We start from the raw sequence: 14,360 nt of genomic DNA on the forward strand, positions 1-14,360 counted from the left end.
ATCACGGATCAACTAACATCCGGCAGAATTGATACCTTTCCTAATCGGGTTAGTGGCATTCTGACCGCGTTGGAGTCGCGTTCGCGTTTTACCTCCGATTTTGGTAGGGGCTCGGATAGCTGGACCCTCTGCTCTGTTTCTCTCCCGATCCCACTATCACTTCCCTGCGCTAACTTGCGATTGAGCGCACTTTTCATTCGCCATGTCTCTACTTCAATACCCCCCGCCCGTGGATTATTCCGCGCAACTGAATGGCTTCAAGGATTTCTTGAAGGGGTTCAAGACCTTCCAATCATCCTCGGAAGCTGCTGCGACCGAAGCTTTGGAGGACCTGAATATCAACGACGGCCAGACTAGTGATGAATACGATTTCATGGACGATGCCGATGAGACGGAGGGGGCAAACACTCGCGGAGCAAGGAGGCACCGGGAGCCTAAGCTCAAGTACATGCAAATTCTGCAGGATGTCGCAAACCGAGATCAGTCTCATATTCTGATTGAATTGGATGATCTTGCAATTGTAATGATCCGATCCACACTCCCTAGTCGAACACTAGCTTACAGGTGTGGTAACAGTTCGAAAAATCCATGCCCGAAGGAGAAGACTTGAAGCTCGTCGACTCTATCGAAAAAAACACAAAACGCTATATCGATGTCATTTCTCAAGCGGTTGATGATGTTATGCCTAAAGAGACAAAAGATATCACGTACGTCAAAACATGCCCCTACCTGAAAGTACAGACTGCTAAACCGACTATTGTACAGCTTCAAAGATGATGTGCTTGATGTGATCATGGCTCAGCGCGAGAGGCGCAATGAAACCATGGAGACTGCAATGGAGGCTGATATGGAAGCTGCTGCTAATGCTGCATCCATGTTCCCTCCAGAGCTCACCCGGAGATATACCATCAACTTCAAGCCTATCACACCTTCGGGTTCCAGCAGTGAGCGTGGGTCTAAAGCCCTCGCTGTCCGAAATGTGCGTGGTGAGCACTTGGGTAGCTTGATTACAGTCCGCGGTATCACAACTCGTGTCTCGGATGTGAAGCCAGCTGTCCAAATCAACGCTTATACTTGTGATCGCTGTGGTTGCGAGGTATTCCAGCCCATCACTACCAAACAATACCTCCCCTTGACCGAATGTCTGTCGGAAGATTGCAAGAAGAATAACACAAAGGGCAATCTGTTCTTGTCGACTCGTGCATCAAAGTTTTCTCCTTTCCAGGAAGTGAAGATCCAGGAGATGGCCGATCAAGTCCCCGTGGGCCATATCCCTCGCACTTTGACCATCCACTGCCATGGTGCCCTTACCCGTCAATTGAACCCTGGTGATGTTATCGACGTGGCTGGTATCTTTTTGCCCACACCCTACACTGGGTTCCGGGCTATTCGTGCCGGCCTGCTGACTGACACATACTTGGAGGCTCAACACATCACTCAGCACAAAAAATCATACAACGATATGGGGATGGACAAAGTTACTCTTCGCAAAATTGAGCAGCACCAGCGCTCTGGCAATATGTACGAGTACCTTTCACGGTCTATTGCGCCCGAAATCTACGGACATCTTGATGTCAAGAAGGCACTGCTATTGCTCCTGATTGGTGGTGTTACGAAAGAAATGGGTGACGGCATGCATATTCGTGGCGACATCAACATCTGCTTGATGGGTGATCCTGGTGTGGCCAAGTCCCAACTGCTTCGATACATTACTAAGGTTGCCCCTCGTGGTGTTTACACCACCGGACGAGGAAGCAGTGGTGTTGGTCTCACTGCTGCTGTTATGAGAGATCCAGTCACAGACGAGATGGTGTTGGAAGGAGGTGCTCTTGTTCTCGCAGATAACGGTATCTGCTGTATTGATGAGTTTGATAAGATGGAAGACTCGGATCGGACAGCCATCCACGAAGTGATGGAACAGCAGACAATCTCCATCTCCAAGGCTGGTATTACAACTACCCTCAACGCCCGTACATCCATTCTGGCAGCGGCCAATCCGCTGTACGGTCGGTACAACCCCCGGATCTCACCGGTGGAGAATATTAACCTTCCCGCCGCTTTGCTCTCTCGTTTCGACGTTATGTTCCTGCTTCTCGACACTCCGTCCCGCGAAGGTGACGAGGAATTGGCCAGCCACGTCACCTATGTTCACATGCACAATAAGCACCCAGAGACCGAGGATGCCGGTGTGATGTTCACTCCTCACGAAGTCCGTCAGTACGTTGCCAAGGCACGAACATTCCGTCCGATCGTGCCTGCTAGCGTTTCCGACTACATGGTTGGTGCTTACGTGGCTATGCGCAAGAGACAAAAGGTCGACGAGTCCAAGAAGAGACAGTTCTCCCACGTCACCCCCCGTACTCTGCTCGGTATCATTCGTCTATCCCAAGCTCTCGCTCGTCTTCGCTTCAGTGAAGAGGTTGTGCGCGAAGATGTCGATGAGGCATTGCGTCTCATTGAAATCAGTAAGGCTTCTCTATACAATGAGGGCGAGCAGGGTGCCGACAACACCCCATCCAGCAAGATCTACAACTTGATCCGCAGCATGAAGGAGAGTGGTGCCGCTGCCATCGGAGATGGCGAAGAGGGCGAGATGAGCATGAGACGTATTCGTGAGCGTGTGCTCGCCCGAGGCTTCACCGAGGACAACCTCACTATGACCATTGATGAATATGCCGATATGAACGTAAGTTTTAATACCATTGGCGGACCATCATACCTTCTTGCTAACAATACTCTCTATAGCTCTGGCAAGTCACTGGCAACGGTACCCGTCTGCTCTTTACTGAAGTCGACGGTGATATGGACATGTAATTGCGAAAGACTTGTGTTTTGTTTGTTCTTTGAATGTCGACAAGTCCTTTCATGTGCCTTGAATGTGCATGCTCAACGGGTTGGGTTTATGGCGATGGGTGTTTGGGTGTATTCTTGGGGATATGGAGCCGGTTCTCATGATTTCGTAGGGTCACTCAAAAGATCTTCTCAATCTACTTCCTTAATCTTCATTTACGTTTTTATCATTCAAGATTTAATTAATGCAATTCTGATTAAGGAGTGACATAGCTACGTACATAATTTCTCACAATAACCCGCATCAATACTGTCATCTTCGTCTCCTCCAACATATCGCACTGTCTCCATGCTCATGTTGTTGTGAAATCTCTTGTTGTGAAGCTTCTCTTCCTCTTCTCTCTCCTAGGAAAGCAGATTCGATCCCGCCTTTGTATCCTAGACGGTGCACTTGCTTTGGAGCTTGACCTCCTTGCAAAGGTCGGCAGGGGCAGAATAAGGATTGTCACAGAGAGTGTTGCAGACAGTGTTCTCAGGAACGAAAACGAGGAACTCATAGTTCGGCATCGGCAGGCGGAACTGGCTTTTAATGTCCCCGTTGCGGTAGGACGCCTTGTAGCCAGCACGGCAGGCGCAGTGGAAGGTCTTGCCCGTGTTGATGCACGAGGTTGTGACATCACAGCTGTTCTGGCCTGAGATAGGGTTGCAAGTGCCGCACTTGGGAGGTGGTGCTGGGTTGGCGGCCACCAGGGAAGCGGCGGCAACAACCAAGGCGATGATAGAGTAACGCATCTTGAGGGAAAGTTGAAATTGAGTATTGACTTGAAGTAGATCTTGTGGCTTGAGACCGTGGATTGGTTTGTGATGGCGTTATCCTGTGCTGGGAGATTCGCCATCTTATATACCCGTCTCCAAGGCTAGAGTCTTATGCGTGTTTAGATGCTCGGGCTATTTTCCTCTCATGTGGGCTCTGCTGCACGCCTGTTCCCTGCGGAGCCCGTCGGCAATGTATCACGAGGTGATTTTCAGCTTGGGTTGCCTAGTATAGAAGCAATGTTTCTGCAAGGCTAAGCATATCATATACGGTACCATTGGGAATATTGATAGGTTGCCTCCTATCAATCATGTCGATAAACTCTCCCAAGTATGTCGTATGATGGGATAGGATGAACCAAGCTAGGTCGGGCTTGGACGAGTCGTGAATACGAGATCCGGAAAGAGGCTTCAAAACACCACCAATCCCTGTCGGCCCAGGTAACTTCGATGACCTCTGAGCTCATACCAGTTCTTTGAGACACACCTTTGGAAAGCTAGGTCTGTTGATGCGTGGAAGCATTGATTGAAGGCTAAGGCGTCCATGTCTCAGCTAGACCGTTGCCCTAACCGCATCTAGATGTCGATGCCAACATCTCCAGTGTCTATGTATAGAAATGCGGAGAAATTGACTTGCCAAGGTTCATGTCTCACACCGCTTGAAGCTTCATGGGTGTGAGCTGGATATCCTTTGATGTGGTGAGGCTTATGCAAATGACTTCTTCGGTATGCATGATTTGGAACCTGGCTAAAGACAGGCAACAACAAGCGAGAAAATGAGAAGATTAATCTTTTTTTGCTCAGGATTAAGGCAGAGGCTGTGTTACTGCTCTCGTTTCTTCTCGCTCTGTATGTCATCAAGAGTAGGGGTGTGAAATGCTCATTCCCTACTCCATAAAGCCTCGAGTCTCGATATATACCTTGGTACTATGCACTCATATTATCCTGATAATCGGCAAACGGGACCCATGTAAGCCCCAATATTCAAGCATTACGACTGACAGACTGGGTTTAACCATGTCTGTGAACTAATTACTGATATTAGAGGTCATTATCATGAACTATGTCTTTCCCTGGGATTGAGCAAAACATGCTTTGCGCACCCGTATAGGCCCACACCAGCGCGGTTGGAATTACAATATTAGATCACGATTCCCGAATACTCCATACTCCGTACGGAGTACAGATCTAGTATATGCAGGGTTCGAGACCTTCTTCCTTTGTTGGCTGTGGACACCGCTTATGAGAAGTATCACAGAACCGGATACGACATGTTTCATTAATATGAGCTTATATTAAGCTGCAGGCTTAAATTCGCGGGGATACATATTGCTCCGGTGCATTCAATATATGCACTGTTTTGCTCGTATATCTTTAGGCTCGCGGCCAATAGCATTTCAAAGGAGGAAATTAGAGATGCGTTTTAGATCCATCTGGCTCCCCGATCAGCCTCAAAAATGCTCCATGAACTTCATCAGTCAGATCGCTAGCCTGCATGCTCCGGCCCTTGGCCTCAAAAGCCCGACGCGAGCACTCCCGTGTGATGGTACTTCCTGCCCAAGCGGCCAGCAGCAGAGTGGTCGCTGGAGACATGCGCTTGTTCTCAGAGTTGAGCTCTGCCTGGACTTCCTCTCTACTCTGTGCCTCCTTCTCATTCTCCTTCTCTCCGGAGTCCCACAGCTTGTCATGGTAAGCAGCGCGCCAAGCAAGGAACGTCCCCAATGATCCGGTCAGAGTGTCTCCTTGACCACCGCTGCGTTTCAAGCCACCTTTGGTATCAGCAATGATACTAGTGACCCCATTTGATATAACGTCATGAGGACCCTTTTGTAGAATTGTCACACCACCAAGAGCGTGAGATAGCTGCTGGCAGGCATCGGATTCTTTGCTAGTTGAGTCGCCAGTTCCACTTCCTGCAATCTCCGCCTGGCTGGCTACCTTGATACCTAACGCCTTGGCTAGACGGCCAAACTCCACCACATTGGGTGTGAGAATGCAGTCCTTGTAGCCTTTGACCAGACTCGGGTTCTCCGCCACGATCAGCAATCCATCTGCATCCAATACGAATGGGATCGATTGTGATCGAGCTTCTTTAATGACTTCCGCGACAACCTTCAGCGTCACTCCATCGCGGCCGAGGCCAGGCCCAATAACAAGTACATGTAGCCGAGATAGCATCCCGATGATCGGACCCGCGAGTGACGGCGCATCAATTGAGTTGGGATCCCTGACACTGTCGCTACTTGGAAGCAATGGATGTACCATCAAATTAGGAGAGTAGCCTTTAATGACCTGTGCAAACCCTATAATTAGACTCGGTTCGTCCATGCTGTGCGGTAAAACTCACCGTTGCGGCGGATCGTTCGCAGAGAACATGGCTCTGGTGATTATTAGCGATTTGAATAAGACATGTCAATTTTCGTACATACCATATCACAGCCTGTGATTCATAAGTCAATACTCGGGTAAAAGAGAGATAGGACTGCTCGGGAAACATACCAAGTCTTGCAGAGGCCATGGCTGAGAAGTATGGAGCTCCAGTGTAACTGACGCAGTTTAGCAGAAATCCGTTATCATTAACTCCGTAGACGGCGAACCTACTCAGCGCAGCCCCCAATGACAGCTACACGACCAAGCTGCCCTAGATCATTACCTAGTTAGTGCTGGTGTCCCCCTGGCTGCAAATCATAGTATCGCCGATAACTCAAAATCAACCTGATCAACAAACCTTTGTGGAACTTTTCCAGCATCGGAGGTACAATTTTGCGCACCTTGCTGAGGAGCATCTTGGACGAGACTGATACATGATGAACGGATTCCATGATGACCCTTTCCGTAGGTAGAATTTGAAAGGAAGAGTTCTTGTCTGGACGTTGGAGTATTTAGAGAACGCCGGGTGATGTCACCTGCCAAGTGGGGCCGCATAACAAGGATGCATTCCAACCGATGACTTCAGGATGAAAAGGGGACTACACTTCATGTTGTACATCAATGTACGGAGTCCCTAGGTACACAGAAAGAATCTTTTAGAAAAAAAAAAAAAGCAAGTTGGTATTGGAATGGCGCCCGCTATGGATGGTGCTTCAATGCTTTAATGAAGGCACCCCTGTCTATGGACACCCCCGAACGCTCATAATGCGGAGTAAATAAACCTGCCCAAAACAAAAGAAATCACAATGAAAAGTGGTTGAGGGATTGTAAGAGAGGCAAAAAGAAAGAAGAAAGACGATAGAACAAAGAGTCCAAAGTAATTTCAACGCTTGTTCCTGGACGCAAGAGCAGCCAATTTCCGCTGACGCTCCAACTTCTCCTTCTTGGCCGCCATTTCCTGTCGCAGCTCTTCTTCGTCTTCTTGCTTTGCAAATTTTAACGCGGCCGCCTCTTCGCGGTCCATGTCGTCCATTCCAGCCTCCATGTCGGACGATGCATCAGAATAGTAATCATCGTAGCCTGCACCATAGTCACCCTCATCCTCCTCGTCAGTTCCGAGATATTCGTTCTGTCGAGAATTGCGAGACTGGTGTCGGCGGTCATTTTGACCGCGGCTGGATGGCAGGCCCGCAGTTCCACGGTAGGCAGGTGTTTCGGAGGTCTGTGTTGGCTTTGCTGTCCCTTTGTAGGAGGGTCCCTCTGAATCGCGCTGTCTGGCAGCAGGCTTGTTTTTGGCTGCAACAGTAGCTCCAGCCTTCCTTCCCAAACGCCCTTCTTTTTCTTTGGCCTGCATTTCCATCATGCGTCGTTTGCGCTCGACTTTGGTGAGTCTTTCTTTGGGCACAGGCTGGTGTCGTAGCATACCTACCCCAACAGGCGCCATTTCTTGCTTGGCCTTTGCCTGCGCCATGATCTCAGCGAACGAGCCCTTTGGTGGCGGCTTGGAGGGCGTAGATGCGACTGGCGTGGTAGACTTGATAGGCGCCTTTGGTGCAGGTGCTACTTTTGTGGCCGTAGACAGGGTAGATTTGGGGATGGGCTTGGATAGTGCTGGCCTGGAGCTGGTGGTAGGGGCTGGCTTTGGCACGGCCCTTGGTGCTGCAGATGAGACCATTGGCTTTGTGGCAGATATAGACTTCATCCCAGCAGAGTTGTTTGCCACTTTGCTTTCAGGTTTTGGTGGCCGAGGCAGCTGGTCCTCGGCCTTGCGCTTGATCCCTCCGCCCGCATTCCCACTGGCTGGGGGCGCCTGCCGCACAGCGATGGGTTTTCGTTCCTCTTTTTTAGGAGCTGGCGCGGGCACAGATGGAGCGGGCGCCTGGGAGAGTGGGGGTTGGGAAGGCTTTCCCGTCTGAAGTGACGAGAGAACGGAATCAAGAAACTATTCGATGTTAGTTTAAAATGAGCTGGAAAGAAGAGGGGAACAGGTGATCGTACGCTCATATTGAACTTTTAGGAGGAATGTCCCGGATATTATAATGTTGAGAAGTGGTACAAAGAAGAAGTCGCTCACCGTCGATATTTGGTACGACTAAGTAACTTCATGACTCCGAGCCCAATACCATGAGAATAGATCTCTGGCTTGGCTCGCTCCGAATTTTCTGTTATTCCAATATAACAGAACTGGCGCAAGGAGAGGACACGCCTGCCTTGGCCTAGGTACTTTCTAAATGAGTGATAGGCGGGATGAAGACACGGGTTCTGGGCCAGCATTCAATCTTCAAAGTCGGAGATGACCATCAGGTCACGTGTCAGCAAGCACCTTGCGCCACAGGCACTCGCTTAGAAGCCCCGCCGACACCAGCCACACCCACTCGCACCACCTTTTTTCTTAAGATTTTGGACGCTCGGTTAATCCTTCGTCAACCAACCTCTTCCACCAGAACTCGACGTTGCAGTCTCCGCCCAATTCGCGGTTAAATCGATTGTTTCTCTTGTTCAGATAATAATCACCAACGGTATGTGCGCCTTGTTTTTCGTGTCTCCCAGTCGATTCTACACCTTGAAAAGTGCAATCGCATTCAATCTTTAATTTGCGATACTAACGAAGATTTTTTGTCCAGTCCTTTCAAAATGAAGTATCTCGCTGCCTACCTCCTCCTCGCCCTTGCCGGCAACGAGGCCCCCTCCGCCGCCGACATCAAGGCCGTCCTCTCCTCCGTCGGTATCGACGCTGAGGGTGACCGTCTCGAGAAGGTCATCGCTGAGCTCCAGGGCAAGGACCTCCAGGAGGTTAGTAATGCCCGCATATGGACATATTTGACCTGAATTGTATGCTAACTCTTCGTACAGCTGATCGCTGAGGGCTCTACCAAGCTCGCTTCCGTTCCCTCCGGCGGTGCTGGTGCCGCTGCCCCTGCCGCTGGTGGTGCCGCCGCTGGTGGTGCCGCTGCTCCCGCTGAGGAGAAGGTTGAGGAGAAGGAGGAGGAGTCCGATGAGGATATGGGCTTCGGTCTCTTCGATTAAGCGCATTTCTCCAATGCCTAAAAATTATGGTTCTGGGGAACAGATGTTTGGTTGGTTCGTCAATCCGGGCAAGATCTGCGCCGGTTGGCTTCTCAAATGTGTTTTGTTAAGACTGTTTTGATACAGTGGCGACCTCGCATGTGAGCTGGAAAAAGCTCATAGCCAATACAATTCATCTGGCCTTTATCGCAATTTTTCTCTATACGTACGATCTATAAACACCTGTAGTATACATATGAACCTGAAGATCGCCGGGACCCGCTCCGCGCTCAAACAATACAATAGCGTAGAGCCAAATTCTCCTTGATATCGAGATAAGGGCTTCAGGGCTGTCAATAACCTCCGATTCTGATACAAGTCGCATATAGGTATTGGTAATTGTAATACACTCGAATTTCAGTTCCTGTCCAAGCTCCTTTCAAGGCTCCCCCATACAAGTTCGAGTGAATCTAGATTACCGAGAACGTTATTACAAATCAAAAACGAAGGGTTCAAAATAGATTACATGTTGCCCAAAGCGGACTAGTGTCTAGGGCTTGGAACCTACCCGTCGCTTAACGAGCGCTGCCCACCTCCAAAGGCTGTGTGCTAGTAGCCCGACCGCTGAGCGACACGACAATTTCCGACAACCCATCTTCCTCGCTTTTCGAGACACGTTCGAAAGGCGGCTTACAGGAATATCTGCAAAAATGGCTGACATCGAATACGTGAGTTTTTTTTTTTGCTCCTCAGCCTAACCCGTGCAATACACTAACATGGACTTCCTATTTAGAACGCCGAGGAGGCTGCCGGTACGTTTTCAACCAATCCTATCCCCACCCATCGCCCATGAATAAGAGAACCGAACGAATGGAGAGGACGAGGATTTTGATCGACTTTGCGACGAGGGAGACGGAAGAGATATACGTTGGGGGAGGAACGACATCGGCCTTGAAGCAGGAGGACACGCACTACAACGAGATCGCAGACGCTGACTGAACCTTCGACGAATAGAGATCAAGAAGAGAAGACAGTTCCGCAAGTTTTCTTACCGCGGTATTGACCTCGACCAGTACGTTTTCACTGCCAACCATCGAACGCTTGGAAATCCATTCGCAACCAGTGCCTTTTGAGACGGAAACGAGAGAGGCCCACGAAAACGACCAGCATATATGTTGCGTGGCGCATTATGGTTTCTGTCTTTTGGGTGCTGCGCTGCGAATGGAAACCCAGGAACACAATTTTCGAGGGACGTTAGTCTGACTGAAACTTTTTAACAGGCTCCTCGACCTTTCCTCCGAGCAGCTCCGTGATGTTGTTCACGCCCGTGCCCGCAGACGCTTCAACCGCGGTCTGAAGCGCAAGCCCATGGGTCTCATCAAGAAGCTCCGCAAGGCCAAGCAGGAGGCCAAGCCCAACGAGAAGCCCGACCTCGTCAAGACCCACCTCCGTGACATGATCGTCGTCCCCGAGATGATCGGTTCCGTCGTCGGTATCTACTCCGGTAAGGAGTTCAACCAGGTTGAGATCAAGCCCGAGATGGTTGGCCACTACCTGGCTGAGTTCTCTATCTCTTAGTACGTATCTCCAGGTCCATGGTTTTTAACATCAGAGCACTAACAACCTCCCAGCAAGCCCGTCAAGCACGGTCGTCCCGGTATCGGTGCCACCCACTCTTCCCGTTTCATTCCCCTCAAGTAAACGATTTCAAACGATTCCCCTCGGAGTGGCGTGTGGAGGAAATGGTGCTGGGAAAGCAAAAATGGAATTCAGCAACACTTACAACTGGGCTCTTTTTTTCAGCATGTATTTCCAGTGCGGGTCAGCTGTTTCCAACTCAATTTAAGATCTTGTCGGCATGAAATCATCTTGGGATCTAAATTCAGTCCCTCGTCGAATCTGGCGAGGTAAAAAAGATACTCGCTCCCTGGTATAGCTATGTGTTACCAGGGAAGGAGTCTAATCTAACGACATTACAAACTTCATTTCAGATACGTTGTAGCCAGTAACACCATGAGCTGCTTTCTAGAAGCTGGATGTCCCATCCTTCTACTCTAGCTCAGCCTTTACCTTCTCGTATGGCTCTGAACTGCTCCACAGACTAAACTCCGCTTCCTGTACTCTGGGGAAGTGGAATTGCTGTCCAATCTATTGGCTGGTTTGTGTCTTGTGTTTAGATATGACATCAAACTAGAAAGTCGCCTCGTAATTAAAATTGTGCCCAGTTCCAAGATTTTCGAGTGGCTGAATGTCAAGTCTGCAATATAGCTGATATATATTTCAATCCCTCCAACGAATCGATGCTTTGGTATGTGTTTCAACTCTGTGTGCGCGGTTAGAGTGCACTTATATATACTTCGAGCATAAGTCGGTCATTGTACGGAGTACTCCGTAGATATATCTGCCTTCAACCAGTCTTTAATACCCCGAACCTTCCAGGTCCCAAACCAGCGAAGAATATACATAGACTATAAATCGCTGCTACTTTGCCTTTTTGTAGACCACGATAAAACTTAATACCAGCAAAGTGCCTGTTAAGTGTCCAATGACGATCAATCTCTTTCTGCTGGTCATAGGGTTGGGATTATGAAGATTTGCCCGTAGAGCATACATAAATTCCATGAATTGTCCTACTACTGGAGCTTTTGGTTTATACCAAGCGATTGCTTAACTCTCGAGTCGTGAAGTTAGATATAACCCCAGGCCATGTTGTATGATTAACTTCATTTCGCAGCTGTTGCTCCGCAATACTGCAGCGATTTACTGGATCTTTGACACTTCACCCCATCTCATCAACTTTGCGTTCTAAAGCGGCCCTGAAGTCTGGGCACTTGATGTTTTGAGACATTCTAGGTGAGCAATTGCTTACCGGCCTCCCACCGTTCAACGGTGTATGGGGCCGAATCCTGACCTCGAGGTGTGGTGCAAGGAACTATGTACTCCCGCCATCACCTAGCAGGGGATCGGAGGATTGGATAAAAGATATCACCCGACACTGCAGTTCTTAACTCCGAATCGACGTATCTCCTTTCCATAGGCCCAAACCAACCAGTGATACTTGGGATCCTCACCATCCAGAGTGTCATAGAATCCCCAGAATCTCCAGACGTCAAAATCAACAGGTTTGTTGCATGAGAACCCGGCGATGGCACAAAAAACCGAGACTTGTTGCGATGGGGTTTCATACAGGAACCAGGTACCCCAGCTTTAAGTGCGGGCCAAGACATAAGGAGCTCGTATCAAATTGGCGGAGTGGGCCTTCGGGTATTGGGCCCTATAGCAATGAGCCGAGTGCGCCGAGGCAAACCGTGAACCGAAACTGCGGAGAAAGGTAACTGTTTAAGTACTCGGTTATTCGTGAAACTTCTCCTTTCTCTTTCATCTGACAGTGAACGGGTATTCGGTATCTCCCAGCCGAAAACTCATTCTTTTTGAGCCTCCATTGCAGTCCCCAGATCGTCGAGCTTTCTTTCCCCACAATTATGCCCGTCGCATCCAACTACCCCGATGCCCCCATTCCAGAAGTGGACCTTTGGACCTTTCTGTTTGAACGCACGGACAGGGCTTACCCAGATGACAAGAGTAAGTATTATCCAATGAGAACCGCAGTAATTGCGAATTGCCCTGCGATTTGATTCCTGCTAACTCCACCCAGTCCTTTACCAAGATGCTGATACCCAGCGCCATTACACATACAAAGCACTGCGAGATGCCTCGTTGGATTTTGGCAAGGGCCTGAAAGCCCTCTGGGATTGGCGGAAGGGCGATGTACTGGCCCTCTTCACACCGAACAGCATTGACACTCCTGTGGTGATGTGGGGTACTCTCTGGGCTGGCGGAATTGTCTCGCCTGCCAACCCTGGTTACACAGCTGAAGAGCTAGCCTTCCAGCTCAAGAACTCCGGTGCTAAGGGAATTGTAACGCAAGTCTCAGCGCTATCTGTTGCGAAAGAAGCTGCGAAGAAGGTCGGCATCGACGAAGACCGAATCATTTTGATTGGGGATGAGCGCGACCCTGACGCGCGAATCAAGCACTTCACTTCTATCCGCAATATTTCTGGCGCTACCCGCTACCGCAAGCAGAAGATCAACCCGGCGAAAGACTTGGCCTTTTTGGTTTATTCGTCTGGGACGACGGGTGTGCCGAAGGGTGTTATGCTCTCGCATCGGAATATCGTTGCCAATATTATGCAACAAGTCACTGGTGAAGGTGGTATGTTGAGTTGGAATAGTGGTCACGATGGCAAGGGTGATCGAGTCCTGGCGTTTTTGCCGTTCTATCACATCTATGGTATGAGTCAAAGCCTAGGAAATGAGATAAACAGGATACTAACCATGTTGCTATTAGGTCTGACCTGTTTAATTACCCAGGCCACCTATAAGGGCTATCACTTGATCGTCATGTCGAAGTTCGACATTGAAAAATGGTGCTCGCATGTACAACACTACCGTTGCACATTCAGTTACATCGTCCCTCCTGTGGTGCTCTTGCTGAGCAAACACCCCGTGGTCGACAAGTACGATCTTTCAAGTCTGCGTATGATGAACTCCGGTGCCGCACCGCTCACTCAGGAGTTGGTCGAGGCAGTCTACTCGCGCATCAAGGTTGGCATCAAGCAGGGCTATGGACTTAGCGAGACCAGCCCAACTACCCACACTCAGCGATGGGAGGACTGGCGCGAGGCCATTGGCTCTGTTGGTCGCTTGATGCCTAACATGGAAGCCAAGTATATGACCATGCCGGAGGATGGATCACAACCTAAAGAGGTTGCTGTTGGCGAGGTCGGAGAATTGTATATGAAAGGACCCAATATTTTCCTGGGTTACCACCAGAACCCAGAGGCTACCAAGGAGTGTTTGTCTGAGGACGGCTGGTTCCAGACTGGTGACGTTGGTTACCAGGATGCCAAGGGAAATTTCTTCATTACCGATCGTGTGAAGGAGCTTATCAAGTACAAGGGCTTCCAAGTGCCTCCTGCCGAATTGGAAGGATACTTGGTTGACAACGCTGCTATCGATGATGTTGCTGTTGTTGGTATTGAGAGTGAAACACACGGCTCAGAAGTTCCTATGGCTTGCGTCGTCCGCAGTGCAAAGAGCAAGTCTTCGGGTGTCAGTGAGAAAGAGGAGGCAGCAAACATCATCAAGTGGCTGGATAGCAAGGTGGCCAGCCACAAGCGTCTGCGTGGTGGTGTCCAGTTCGTTGATGCGATCCCCAAGAACCCCAGTGGGAAGATTTTGCGTCGCCTGCTGAAGCAGAAGTTCAAGGGAGCGGCCGAGGCCCCCAAAGCCAAGCTATAGATCATTCTCGGATAAACAAGCAATATAAACTTTAGAACCATTCCTACATGGATTCATATTCACTTTCGCTTTCATTGCAG

General features: G+C 49.6%; 7 protein-coding genes across 7 annotated transcripts; 4 read left to right on the plus strand and 3 right to left on the minus strand.

The window, feature by feature from the left end:
• Positions 1-202: 202 nt before the first annotated feature.
• On the plus strand, positions 203-2,814 carry N7457_002717 (DNA replication licensing factor MCM7; the record flags this gene model as incomplete). Its single annotated transcript, XM_057173763.1, has 4 exons — positions 203-520; positions 577-707; positions 766-2,686; positions 2,746-2,814. The coding sequence occupies 4 exons, from the start codon at positions 203-205 to the stop codon at positions 2,812-2,814; spliced, it is 2,439 nt and encodes an 812-aa protein (XP_057033914.1).
• Positions 2,815-3,228: 414 nt separating this feature from the next.
• On the minus strand, positions 3,229-3,582 carry N7457_002718 (putative adhesin; the record flags this gene model as incomplete). The annotated part of the gene is made up of 1 exon (XM_057173764.1): positions 3,229-3,582. One exon carries the CDS (start codon positions 3,580-3,582, stop codon positions 3,229-3,231), a length of 354 nt encoding a protein of 117 aa, XP_057033915.1.
• A 1,431-nt stretch (positions 3,583-5,013) lies between these two features.
• N7457_002719 (ATP-dependent (S)-NAD(P)H-hydrate dehydratase) lies at positions 5,014-6,389 on the minus strand (the record flags this gene model as incomplete). The annotated part of the gene is made up of 6 exons (XM_057173765.1): positions 5,014-5,895; positions 5,951-5,983; positions 6,033-6,043; positions 6,103-6,149; positions 6,205-6,244; positions 6,332-6,389. 6 exons carry the CDS (start codon positions 6,387-6,389, stop codon positions 5,014-5,016), a joined length of 1,071 nt encoding a protein of 356 aa, XP_057033916.1.
• Positions 6,390-6,856: 467 nt separating this feature from the next.
• On the minus strand, positions 6,857-7,977 carry N7457_002720 (uncharacterized protein; the record flags this gene model as incomplete). The annotated part of the gene is made up of 2 exons (XM_057173766.1): positions 6,857-7,915; positions 7,972-7,977. 2 exons carry the CDS (start codon positions 7,975-7,977, stop codon positions 6,857-6,859), a joined length of 1,065 nt encoding a protein of 354 aa, XP_057033917.1.
• Positions 7,978-8,607: 630 nt separating this feature from the next.
• Positions 8,608-9,000, plus strand: aspf8 (ribosomal protein P2; the record flags this gene model as incomplete). The annotated part of the gene is made up of 2 exons (XM_057173767.1): positions 8,608-8,766; positions 8,827-9,000. The coding sequence occupies 2 exons, from the start codon at positions 8,608-8,610 to the stop codon at positions 8,998-9,000; spliced, it is 333 nt and encodes a 110-aa protein (XP_057033918.1).
• Positions 9,001-9,689: 689 nt separating this feature from the next.
• On the plus strand, positions 9,690-10,680 carry N7457_002722 (40S ribosomal protein uS19; the record flags this gene model as incomplete). Its single annotated transcript, XM_057173768.1, has 5 exons — positions 9,690-9,707; positions 9,773-9,791; positions 9,994-10,051; positions 10,260-10,556; positions 10,611-10,680. 5 exons carry the CDS (start codon positions 9,690-9,692, stop codon positions 10,678-10,680), a joined length of 462 nt encoding a protein of 153 aa, XP_057033919.1.
• A 1,781-nt stretch (positions 10,681-12,461) lies between these two features.
• N7457_002723 (acyl--CoA ligase) lies at positions 12,462-14,280 on the plus strand (the record flags this gene model as incomplete). Its single annotated transcript, XM_057173769.1, has 3 exons — positions 12,462-12,561; positions 12,635-13,270; positions 13,328-14,280. The coding sequence occupies 3 exons, from the start codon at positions 12,462-12,464 to the stop codon at positions 14,278-14,280; spliced, it is 1,689 nt and encodes a 562-aa protein (XP_057033920.1).
• Positions 14,281-14,360: the final 80 nt, after the last annotated feature.

The sequence above is a fragment of the Penicillium paradoxum genome (assembly GCF_028828445.1).
Source record: "Penicillium paradoxum strain IBT 22861 chromosome Unknown utg000003l_segment0_segment0, whole genome shotgun sequence".
In the NCBI taxonomy this organism is placed as follows: Eukaryota; Fungi; Ascomycota; class Eurotiomycetes; order Eurotiales; family Aspergillaceae; genus Penicillium; species Penicillium paradoxum.